Source organism: Pseudophryne corroboree, chromosome 4 (genome assembly GCF_028390025.1).
Source record: "Pseudophryne corroboree isolate aPseCor3 chromosome 4, aPseCor3.hap2, whole genome shotgun sequence".
Taxonomy (NCBI): domain Eukaryota; kingdom Metazoa; phylum Chordata; class Amphibia; order Anura; family Myobatrachidae; genus Pseudophryne; species Pseudophryne corroboree.
This window is the reverse complement of record NC_086447.1, coordinates 602,889,000-602,902,002: the sequence shown is the minus strand read 5'-3', so window position 1 is coordinate 602,902,002 and position 13,003 is coordinate 602,889,000. Positions and strand designations below refer to the sequence as shown.

The window sequence follows — 13,003 nt, the reverse complement described above, 5'->3', positions numbered from 1 at the left end:
TCAAACACTTTTGCAAAGTTTTACAAGTTTGATACCCTTGCCGATGATGATCTCAAGTTTGGTCAATTGGTGCTGCAGAGTCATCCGCACTCTCCCGCCCATTCTAGAGATATGGTATAACCCCATGGTTCTAATGGTGACCCCAGCATCCTCTAGGATGTATGAGAAAATAGGATTTTTATACCTACCGGTAAATCCTTTTCTCTTAGTCCGTAGAGGATGCTGGGCGCCCGTCCCAGTGCGTACTGTATCTGCAGTTATTAGTTGTGGTTACACACATGTTGTGTTACGTTTATAGTCAGCCTGTTGCTGAAATTGTTCATGCCGTTGGCTTGTGTTCTGTTGAATGCCACGTTGTGCGGCATGCATGAGGTGTGAGCTGATATGAATCTCTCCTTAGTTTAACAATAAATCCTTTCCTCGAAATGTCCGTCTCCCTGGGCACAGTTCCTATAACTGGAGTCTGGATGAGGGGCGTAGAGGGAGGAGCCAGTTCACACCCTTTTAAAGTCTTAAAGTGCCCATGTCTTCTGCGGATCCCGTCTATACCCCATGGTTCTGATGGTGACTTCAGCATCCTCTACGGACTAAGAGAAAAGGATTTACCGGTAGGTATTAAAATCCTATTTTTTCAGGGCTGCCTGCGCAGCCTGCCCTGTTAAGTGACCTGCTTATGCAGGCACCAACTCTAAAACTGAGCTCACAGTGCCTGGAGGCGGGGTTATATAGAGGAGGCCCCGCAATGCATCCTGGGACAGTCTAAAGCTTTAGCTTGTTGATGCCTCTGGATCAAGAACCATCTCTATACCCCGATGTTTCCCTGCGGAACACAGTGTACCCCGCTGCAGAAATTTATTTTTTGTGCACAATTTTTTTCATCAACATATGTACACGTCCATCATTTTGGGATAATACTATTGTATATTATAACTAGCAGTGCCTAACCATAGTTGTTGAGTGATTATTAATATTATTCAATGATGCCTAGTGATTATTAATTTTATTCAGTGATACTTTTTTTCCGTACCATTTTTTTAGTACTCATCTTCTGTAGTAAAAATTATTTTAAATTTTCTTATTGTTTACCAATTCCTGCAGTCTGTAAATATCTCGTTGTAAACCACATTACGGGTCTTATTACTGTCATCCGTTATGAGTATGACTTTATTGGTGGCATTACCGATACAGGAGATACCCACATATAACTAACTACGTGAGAGGACCTAACTGCACAAGCTCACACTGAAGACATTAAAGGACAGGCTTTTCGCTTTGTTTGTCATTCCAAATCAGTGTGGTGGGGTGCAGTGTGCTGATGGAACTAATACCATTTGGCCGTTGCCTGCACATCCCTGACTGCAGTGCCATCTTACGGCTTTTGGCTGGCTGCTCAGGGTCCTGACAGATGGCGGAGCCAGTGGGGACCATGAGCAGCCAGCCAGGAGCCGCAAGACAGGTGCCTCTGCCGCCCCCCTTCCCCTTCCTTTTATTACCCATGTATGGCTCTCACCCCGGTATTACCTGTTCTGTGGCACGACCTCAGAGACGATTCAATAAGTTGATGATTTTGTTTGCTAATTAGCCAATTAACATGATAATGAGATGATTCAGAGCCTATGTCAGTGGTTTCCAAACTTTTTTGAATCACGGCACCCTAGAATATCAGAATTTTTTTCACGGCACCCCTAGGCCAAAAATTTCTTATTGAGAAATTTAGAAAGAAATATTACATTAAGTAGATCGCGTTTATATGTCATTCTTAGGGTCAGTTGTGTGGTGAGGGACAAGATTTGCTTCTGTTTGGCCACATATTTTATGACTGACAGCCACCAGCACTGGTTTTGCCTATTATATTGACCATGAATAATTTGAATTGGTCCTGGACCACCAACCCAGGGCACCCCTACAAGTGTCCTGAGGCACCCCAGAGAGCCACGGCACACAGTTTGGGAACCTCTGGCCTATGTTATTTGAAAGATCTCAAGGTGCATTTCAGTGAAAACCTGATCAAAATTGTTTCAGTAGTTCTCAAGTTTATCACAAATATACATACAAATGAACAATTTTATTAATAGTATAGATGTGTATATTATATATGTGATTTTCTGTGAAGTTACTTGTTCTTCAGAAGCACTCCCTCCATGTTTTTTTTTTTTTATTGTTCCATTTTAATGAGGGTCAGAGCCTCATATTTGGGAGCAGCAATCTTTAATAGACATTGTACCATTGGATATCTTTAAGTGCCCAGATTATTTGTAGATAATAAGCATCTTAAATTCCACAGAAATACCGTACAGTCCTATTCATTCGCTGCCACAGTTCATCTTTAACTGCAGGCTATGCCCACATGTTTCTCAGTGTCTGCAAAGATTGTATACACTCTTTTGTCCTAGCCTCAAATTCCCCTAGAATAGATCATCTACTGCATGATAAAGGGTCATAAGTGAATATTTTTACAAACTGAAGTGCACAAAAGCTGTGACAGTGGATAATTGCATCTGCTGTAATATTATAACTGAAAAGTGATACATAAAATATGCTAACAATCTTATTTATTAATTTATTTCTTTATGCAGAGTTCACATCGCCCACTTGTTTTGCGAACAGCTGATGTCCGACGCGTTTTGTCCCAGACAGATATTTCTCAAATGTGGAAGATGGATCTAAAACCTATTCTTATTGAAAGATTTTCTGGATCACCAGGAAATTACGCAGTGCGGCAAGTGAGTAATATTCAAACAAATCATTTAGCATACTAAGAGCAGTGGCGGAACCTGTGAGTGGTGTCCCAGGTTCAAAAATATAATTTGGCTCTCCACCCCAAGTTCACAATATGCCACACAGCAGTGGGTGACAGAGAGATGCAGGGGGAGGCAGCAGGTAACAACGGAAGGCAGTGGATGAAACGGAGAGACAGTTGGTGACAGGACAGTGTTTGATGGGTACAAGCACAATGTTCTGTGTGGTGTGGAGAACAGGGGGCATATACCCTAGTGGGGGCAAAAACACAGCTGCCTCTGCTCTTTCTGTGACAGGGGCCCCCACCACTCGTACTTTCCTCAGTTTTGCACTCAGTCAGGCAGTCTCTGACAGTGGCAGTTATGTCGGTTGTGAGCTGCCCGACACTTATGTAATACCCCATAGGTATTATAAAAATAAAGGGGACCCCCTGTTTTTTGTTTTTTTTTAAGGATCACATAAGTGAAGTGCTGCCCCAACACAGCCCTGTAGCAGTGTCTAGGCTGAACTTTCAGTGACCCTGTCAGTTCACCCATCAGCTGTTTGGGCCCCCTGTGCTGCAGGGCAGAGTGGCCAGGGGAAGGGATATCCTGGAGCTCCAGGAGCCAGTGACCACTGAGGACAGGGGTGGTCCAGGAGAGCTGGGATCTACTTACGGAGCACTGCAACATGGTGAGAGTGTGAAATCCTGTGGAGACAAAGAACAGACTGGACAGCTGTGACGGACTGCTTACCGGGGTGGAAAAGAGAAACACTTATGGAGCCTGAAGACCGGGGTTGCCCTGTCGATATCTAGTGACTGTACTGTCATAGCCAAAGCCAGCTTGTGTACCTGCTTCACCTGTCTCACCTGTGTGCTACCTAACTGCTATTAGTGACTGTGGGGCTTAACCAGATCTGATCATAGATATGCTAAATTTAGCACATCTATGATCAGTTACTCTGACATGCAGGGGTACACCCAGCACAGGGCTAGTCCGCCCCGCATGCCAGGCTCCCCCCCACACACACAGGTGCAAAAGCATCACACAGCGGCGATGCTTTTGCACCCGCCGACTAGCTCCCTGTCAGGTCCGGTTCAAGACCCTTTGGCACCCTGGGCGGAAAATGGGGGCGTGGCTTCACACAGGGGGCGTGGTCAGTTACGCCCCCTGTACGGTGGAGTAGCGCCGCTGAAAGGAAAAAAACAACTTTACTATCCCCGCTTTCGACCGCTGCAGATCTCCGCCGGCGCCGCTCCTTTCCTCGGATGACAGACACTAGAGGTCAATTATGACCCCTAGCATCTGTCAGTCCCACAATGCTGTGCGGTGCGCAATGACGTCATCGCGCACCGCACAGCAAAAGTCCTCTACACGAAGGGAAACTAGACGCGTAGCGTCTAGTTTCCCTTCACAGCGGGGGACAGCGGGACCAGCGGGGGACACAGCGGCCAGCGGGGGGCACAGAGTAGTGGATCTTGCCATGGTGCGGAAGGCGGCGCCCCGGGCAAAAGTCCTGCTTGCCCGTGGCAAGATCCGCTACTGCTCCCTGCCTGCGCAGCCTAGCTGCGCTGGCAGGTGGCTCCCCAATGAGTCCCAGATCACTGTGGCTGTGTGTGATGTCACACAGCCACCATGTCCCGCCCCCGCAACTGTCCGGATACGCCTGTGTTGTCCGGACAACGCCCCACCAACGGCGTTCTAACGCCATTGGCACGCCCCTTCCCGCCTCTGCCTGTCAATCAGGCAGAGGCGACTGCAGCCCTGAGAGGCTTTTAGCACCTCAATGGGCCTCCCAGGGTGCACACACGCAAGGGCATCAGAATGCGATCGCTGCCACAATCCAGTTTGAATTAGGTCCTGTATTCGCAAAGCCAGCTTCTATACCTGCTACACATGTCTCATCCGTGTGATAGCTAACTGCTACTGCTGGCTATTAGTCATTGTATTCACAAAGCCAGCTTGTATACCTGCTTCATCTGTCTCATCTGTGTGCTACCTAACTGTAACCGCTGGTTAATAGTGACTGTATTCGCGAAACCAAAGCCAACTTGTATACCTGCTTCACCTGTCTCGCCTGTAGTGGCGGCTGCAGAGGAGGGGCTGCAGGTAGAGATGTGCACTTGAAATTTTTCGGGTTTTGGTTTTGGGTTCGGTTCCGCGGCCGTGTTTTGGGTTCGACCGCGTTTTGGCAAAACCTCACCGAATTTTTTTTGTCGGATTCGGGTGTGTTTTGGATTCGGGTGTTTTTTTCAAAAAACCCTAAAAAACAGCTTAAATCATAGAATTTGGGGGTCATTTTGATCCCAAAGTATTATTAACCTCAAAAACCATAATTTTCACTCATTTTCAGTCTATTCTGAACACCTCACACCTCACAATATTATTTTTAGTCCTAAAATTTGCACCGAGGTCGCTGGATGACTAAGCTAAGCGACCCAAGTGGCCGACACAAACACCTGGCCCATCTAGGAGTGGCACTGCAGTGTCACGCAGGATGGCCCTTCCAAAAAACACTCCCCAAACAGCAGCACATGACGCAAAGAAAAAAAGAGGCGCAATGAGGTAGCTGTGTGAGTAAGCTAAGCGACCCTAGTGGCCGACACAAACACCTGGCCCATCTAGGAGTGGCACTGCAGTGTCACGCAGGATGGCCCTTCCAAAAAACACTCCCCAAACAGCACATGACGCAAAGAAAAAAAGAGGCGCAATGAGGTAGCTGTGTGAGTAAGCTAAGCGACCCTAGTGGCCGACACAAACACCTGGCCCATCTAGGAGTGGCACTGCAGTGTCACGCAGGATGGCCCTTCCAAAAAACACTCCCCAAACAGCACATGACGCAAAGAAAAAAAGAGGCGCAATGAGGTAGCTGTGTGAGTAAGCTAAGCGACCCTAGTGGCCGACACAAACACCTGGCCCATCTAGGAGTGGCACTGCAGTGTCACGCAGGATGGCCCTTCCAAAAAACACTCCCCAAACAGCACATGACTCAAAGAAAAATTAAAGAAAAAAGAGGTGCAAGATGGAATTGTCCTTGGGCCCTCCCACCCACCCTTATGTTGTATAAACAGGACATGCACACTTTAACCAACCCATCATTTCAGTGACAGGGTCTGCCACACGACTGTGACTGAAATTACGGGTTGGTTTGGACCCCCACCAAAAAAGAAGCAATTAATCTCTCCTTGCACAAACTGGCTCTACAGAGGCAAGATGTCCACCTCATCATCATCCTCCGATATATCACCGTGTACATCCCCCTCCTCACAGATTATCAATTCGTCCCCACTGGAATCCACCATCTCAGCTCCCTGTGTACTTTGTGGAGGCAATTGCTGCTGGTCAATGTCTCCACGGAGGAATTGATTATAATTCATTTTAATGAACATCATCTTCTCCACATTTTCTGGAAGTAACCTCGTACGCCGATTGCTGACAAGGTGAGCGGCGGCACTAAACACTCTTTCGGAGTACACACTTGTGGGAGGGCAACTTAGGTAGAATAAAGCCAGTTTGTGCAAGGGCCTCCAAATTGCCTCTTTTTCCTGCCAGTATAAGTACGGACTGTCTGACGTGCCTACTTGGATGCGGTCACTCATATAATCCTCCACCATTCTTTCAATGGGGAGAGAATCATATGCAGTGCCAGTAGACGACATGTCCGTAATCGTTGGCAGGTCCTTCAGTCCGGACCAGATGTCAGCATCAGCAGTCGCTCCAGACTGCCCTGCATCACCGCCAGCGGGTGGGCTCGGAATTCTGAGCCTTTTCCTCGCACCCCCAGTTGCGGGAGAATGTGAAGGAGGAGATGTTGACAGGTCGCGTTCCGCTTGACTTGACAATTTTCTCACCAGCAGGTCTTTGAACCCCAGCAGACTTGTGTCTGCCGGAAAGAGAGATCCAAGGTAGGTTTTAAATCTAGGATCGAGCACGGTGGCCAAAATGTAGTGCTCTGATTTCAACAGATTGACCACCCGTGAATCCTTGTTAAGCGAATTAAGGGCTCCATCCACAAGTCCCACATGCCTAGCGGAATCGCTCTGTGTTAGCTCCTCCTTCAATGTCTCCAGCTTCTTCTGCAAAAGCCTGATGAGGGGAATGACCTGACTCAGGCTGGCAGTGTCTGAACTGACTTCACGTGTGGCAAGTTCAAAGGGCAGCAGAACCTTGCACAACGTTGAAATCATTCTCCACTGCGCTTAAGACAGGTGCATTCCACCTCCTATATCGTGCTCAATTGTATAGGCTTGAATGGCCTTTTGCTGCTCCTCCAACCTCTGAAGCATATATAGGGTTGAATTCCACCTCGTTACCACTTCTTGCTTCAGATGATGGCAGGGCAGGTTCAGGCGTTTTTGGTGGTGCTCCAGTCTTCTGTACGTGGTGCCTGTACGCCGAAAGTGTCCCGCAATTCTTCTGGCCACCGACAGCATCTCTTGCACGCCCCTCTCATTTTTTAAATAATTCTGCACCACCAAATTCAAGGTATGTGCAAAACATGGGACGTGCTGGAATTTGCCCATATTTAATGCACACACAATATTGCTGGCGTTGTCCGATGCCACAAATCCACAGGAGAGTCCAATTGGGGTAAGCCATTCCGTGATGATCTTCCTCAGTTGCCGTAAGAGGTTTTCAGCTGTGTGCGTATTCTGGAAACCGGTGATACAAAGCGTAGCCTGCCTAGGAAAGAGTTGGCGTTTGCGAGATGCTGCTACTGGTGCCGCCGCTGCTGTTCTTGCGGCGGGAGTCCATACATCTACCCAGTGGGCTGTCACAGTCATATAGTCCTGACCCTGCCCTGCTCCACTTGTCCACATATCCGTGGTTAAGTGGACATTGGGTACAGCTGCATTTTTTAGGACACTGGTGAGTCTTTTTCTGTGGTCTGTGTACATTTTCGGTATCGCCTGCCTAGAGAAATGGAACCTAGATGGTATTTGGTACTGGGGACACAGTACCTCCAACAAGTCTCTAGTTGGCTCTGCAGTAATGATGGATACCGGAACCACGTTTATCACCACCCAGGATGCCAAGGCCTCAGTTATCCGCTTTGCAGCAGGATGACTGCTGTGATATTTCATCTTCCTCGCAAAGGACTGTTGGACAGTCAATTGCTTGGTGGAAGTAGTAAAAGTGGTCTTACGACTTCCCCTCTGGGATGACCATCGACTCCCAGCAGCAACAACAGCAGCGCCAGCAGCAGTAGGCGTTACACGCATGGATGCATCGGAGGAATCCCAGGCAGGAGAGGACTCGTCAGAATTGCCAGTGACATGGCCTGCAGGACTATTGGCATTCCTGGGGAAGGAGGAAATTGACACTGAGGGAGTTGGTGGGGTGGTTTGCGTGAGCTTGGTTACAAGAGGAAGGGATTTACTGGTCAGTGGACTGCTTCCGCTGTCGCCCAAAGTTTTTGAACTTGTCACTGACTTATTATGAATGCGCTGCAGGTGACGTATAAGGGAGGATGTTCCAAGGTGGTTAACGTCCTTACCCCTACTTATTACAGCTTGACAAAGGCAACACACGGCTTGACAAATGTTGTCCGCATTTCTGTTGAAATACTTCCACACCGAAGAGCTGATTTTTTTGGTATTTTCACCAGGCATGTCAATGGCCCTATTCCTCCCACGGACAACAGGTGTCTCCCCGGGTGCCTGACTTAAACAAACCACCTCACCATCAGAATCCTCCTTGTCAATTTCCTCCCCAGCGCCAGCAACACCCATATCCTCCTCATCCTGGTGTACTTCAACACTGACATCTTCAATCTGACTATCAGGAACTGGACTGCGGGTGCTCCTTCCAGCACTTGCAGGGGGCGTGCAAATGGTGGAAGGCGCATGCTCTTCACGTCCAGTGTTGGGAAGGTCAGGCATCGCAACCGACACAATTGGACTCTCCTTGTGGATTTGGGATTTCGAACAGTTCTTTGCTGTGCTTTTGCCAGCTTGAGTCTTTTCTTTTTTCTAGCTAGAGGCTGAGTGCTTCCATCCTCATGTGAAGCTGAACCACTAGCCATGAACATAGGCCAGGGCCTCAGCCGTTCCTTGCCACTCCGTGTGGTAAATGGCATATTGGCAAGTTTACGCTTCTCCTCCGACAATTTTATTTTAGATTTTTTGAGTCCTTTTTTTACTGATATTTGGTGTTTTGGATTTTACATGCTCTGTACTATGACATTGGGCATCGGCCTTGGCAGACGACGTTGCTGGCATTTCATCGTCTCGGCCATGACTAGTGGCAGCAGCTTCAGCACGAGGTGGAAGTCGATCTTGATCTTTCCCTATTTTTGGAACCTCAACATTTTTGTTCTCCATATTTTAATAGGCACAACTAAAAGGCACCTCAGGTAAACAATGGAGATGGATGGATACTAGTATACTTATGGATGGACGAGCGACTGCCGACACAGAGGTAGCTACAGCCGTGGACTACCGTACTGTGTCTGCTGCTAATATAGACTGGATGATAATGGGATAAAAATAAAATATATATATATATATCACACTAGTACTGCAGCCGGACAGGTATATATATATTATGTAATGACGGACATGCTGGACACTGTCTGTCAGCACTGCAGACTCCTAAAGTAAGCTACTAGTATCAAGAAGATAGAAAAAAAAACCACGGGTAGGTGGTATACAATTATGGATGGACGAGCGACTGCCGACACAGAGGTAGCTACAGCCGTGGACTACCGTACTGTGTCTGCTGCTAATATAGACTGGATGATAATGAGATAAAAATAAAATATATATATATATCACACTAGTACTGCAGCCGGACAGGTATATATATATATATTATGTAATGACGGACCTGCTGGACACTGTCTGTCAGCACTGCAGACTCCTAAAGTAAGCTACTAGTATCAAGAAGATAGAAAAAAAAACCACGGGTAGGTGGTATACAATTATGGATGGACCAGCGACTGCCGACACAGAGGTAGCTACAGCCGTGGACTACCGTACTGTGTCTGCTGCTAATATAGACTGGATGATAATGAGATAAAAATAAAATATATATATATATCACACTAGTACTGCAGCCGGACAGGTATATATATATTATGTAATGACGGACCTGCTGGACACTGTCTGTCAGCACTGCAGACTCCTAAAGTAAGCTACTAGTATCAAGAAGATAGAAAAAAAAACCACGGGTAGGTGGTATACAATTATGGATGGACCAGCGACTGCCGACACAGAGGTAGCTACAGCCGTGGACTACCGTACTGTGTCTGCTGCTAATATAGACTGGATGATAATGAGATAAAAATAAAATATATATATATATCACACTAGTACTGCAGCCGGACAGGTGTATATATATATTATGTAATGACGGACCTGCTGGACACTGTCTGTCAGCACTGCAGACTCCTAAAGTAAGCTACTAGTATCAAGAAGATAGAAAAAAAACCACGGGTAGGTGGTATACAATTATGGATGGACCAGCGACTGCCGACACAGAGGTAGCTACAGCCGTGGACTACCGTACTGTGTCTGCTGCTAATATAGACTGGATGATAATGAGATAAAAATAAAATATATATATATATATCACACTAGTACTGCAGCCGGACAGGTGTATATATATATTATGTAATGACGGACCTGCTGGACACTGTCTGTCAGCACTGCAGACTCCTAAAGTAAGCTACTAGTATCAAGAAGATAGAAAAAAAAACCACGGGTAGGTGGTATACAATTATGGATGGACGAGCGACTGCCGACACAGAGGTAGCTACAGCCGTGGACTACCGTACTGTGTCTGCTGCTAATATAGACTGGATGATAATGAGATAAAATTAAAATATATATATATATATATCTATATATATATCACACTAGTACTGCAGCCGGACAGGTATATATATTATGTAATGACGGACCTGCTGGACACTGTCTGCAGAATGCGTTTATAAAAACACCACACGACGAGTGTTTAACTTTTTCAGGCAGACAATTACAATATACTGGTGGTCAGCAGACAATCACAATATACTGGTGGTCAGTGTGGTCACTGGTCAGTCACACTGGCAGTGTGGCACTCTGGCAGCAAAAGTGTGCACTGTACTTAAAATATATTATTTATTTATGTACTCCTGCTCTAACTGCTCCCCAGTCTCCCCCACAATTAAGCTGTGTGAGCAGTGAGCACTCAGCACAGTCAGATATACAGTATTACATATGATGATGCAGCACACTGAGGCTGAGCACAGATATGGTATGTGACTGTGTCACACTGTGTATCGTTTTTTTTCAGGCAGAGAACGGATTTAATTAAACTGGTGGTCAATGGTCACACTATCAGCAAGTAGTAGTACTCCAGTCCTAATATGCTCCCCAGAATTAGTAAATACCAAATAGTGTCTCTAACTCTCTACTCTCTTCTCTATAAACGGAGAGGACGCCAGCCACGTCCTCTCCCTATCAATCTCAATGCACGTGTGAAAATGGCGGCGACGCGCGGCTCCTTATATAGAATCCGAGTCTCGCGATAGAATCCGAGCCTCGCGAGAATCCGACAGTGGGATGATGACGTTCGGGCGCGCTTGGGTTAGCCGAGCAAGGCGGGAAGGTTCGAACCTGCCTCGGACCCGTGTAAAAAGGCTTAAGTTCGGGGGGGTTCGGTTTCCGAGAAACCGAACCCGCTCATCACTAGCTGCAGGTAGATTCAAATTTCAAATAGGGGAGCCACACCAACTGTCACCAACTGCCATTTCAAACTGACTCACTGGCAGTTGGTGTGGATCCCCTATTTAAATTCTGAACTGAGCTGCTGCCCCACCTCTGCAGCTATCTTTGCTCATTTGTGTGCTACTTAACTGCTACCGCTGGTTAACAGTGACTGTATTCGCAAAGTCAAAGCCAGCTTGTATACCTGCTTCACCTGTGTGCTACCTAACTGCTACTGCTGGTTATTAGTGACTGCATTCTCAAAGTCAAAACCAACTTGTATACCTGCTACAGCCGTTTCACCTGTGTGCTACCTGCTTTTACTGCTGGTTACTAGTGCTGCATCTTCAAAGCCAACTCCATCTTATGTACCTGCTTTATCTGTCTGTCAAAGTCGAAAAATATTGCAGTACACACATCACGTACAAATTACATACAGATGGCCTGCTGCGCGTGTACTTGTTCTGCCGTACGTGCACATATCCACAATTTGCGTACGGTCGCTCCCGCAGTCCTGCGCGTGGTGTGGGTATTTACGGCAGAGTTTGTGAACACATGAAGGGCTATCAAAACATTACATATTTAATCCAAATAGTGCACATTGTACACATAGTCCCCTTGCACCACATCAGAAAATTATAGCTGTTTAAATGGTAACAGAACAAAGGGATTCACCTTTACAGGATAGGAGGGGACAGAACAAGGTTACAAGGTGGTGTTTGGTATCCAGCTGTAGGGTATTTTAAGGGAAATGTTCTGGTGTTGGTTTGCGGAAGATCGCATGTTCCTGAGGATAGTTATGTGCAGAAGCAGAATATAGATATAAACTGTATTTACTGTACATTATGTATGCAGCGGGAATCCAGAGGAGACCACCTACAAGAGCAGTGAAAATAGACATCGCCCACCTATTCAAACAGACCTATGACCTCTCCTGTACTGTAAATGACCATCCCTGTGTCCAATGGACAAAGAGATTACAGTATCCATTGTGTTATGTTTTGGATGAAGTGAATAAAGAGAGCCTGCAGCAGGCTTGGTCACACAAGACTCTCAACGCAATCAACCTGATTGCGGAGTACCGGGCCGGGTTGCGCAAGCGAATCTACTCACGTATGTACATTGACTGTAGCCATTTACTCTGTTGTATTGTAGTGCATAATTTGTATTGTTAACCCCCTTTCAGAAATATTACTCTGTGGTGTCGGAACCCAGCGATTAATTACAAATCGGTGTTGTGTCCTCTTTTCCCTGCTAAGGTTTAAAGTGTAATAGCATCACACTGCATTGCTGCATAAGGTTTAAAGTGTAATAGCATCACACTGCATTGCTGCATAAGGTTTAAAGTGTATCTAAGTGTGTGTAAGGTATAGCTTTCATTCCTGCATATCCTTTTTAATAACAAATATATACATCAATGAGCTTTGGAACTCAGATAATGTGTGGGTGTAGTGTTTTCTCTTAAGGGATACAGCGTTTGCGATGTACAGCGCACTTTTATCGTATATGGTAATAAGATGTGCCTGGCGTCTGCAATATATATTAGAGCGGGCATTTTAAATATTTGTGAGAAATCTAAAAATGGCATTCATA

General features: G+C 46.3%; 1 protein-coding gene across 2 annotated transcripts in view; it reads left to right on the top strand.

Moving 5' to 3' along the window:
• QPCT (glutaminyl-peptide cyclotransferase) overlaps positions 1-13,003 on the top strand; it is a 277,919-nt gene that overhangs the window by 63,048 nt on the left and 201,868 nt on the right. For both annotated transcript variants that reach the window (XM_063917570.1, XM_063917571.1), the window contains exon 3: positions 2,577-2,723. In XM_063917570.1, the coding sequence (XP_063773640.1) occupies positions 2,577-2,723 (147 nt within the window). The remainder of the gene's footprint in view (positions 1-2,576; positions 2,724-13,003) is intronic.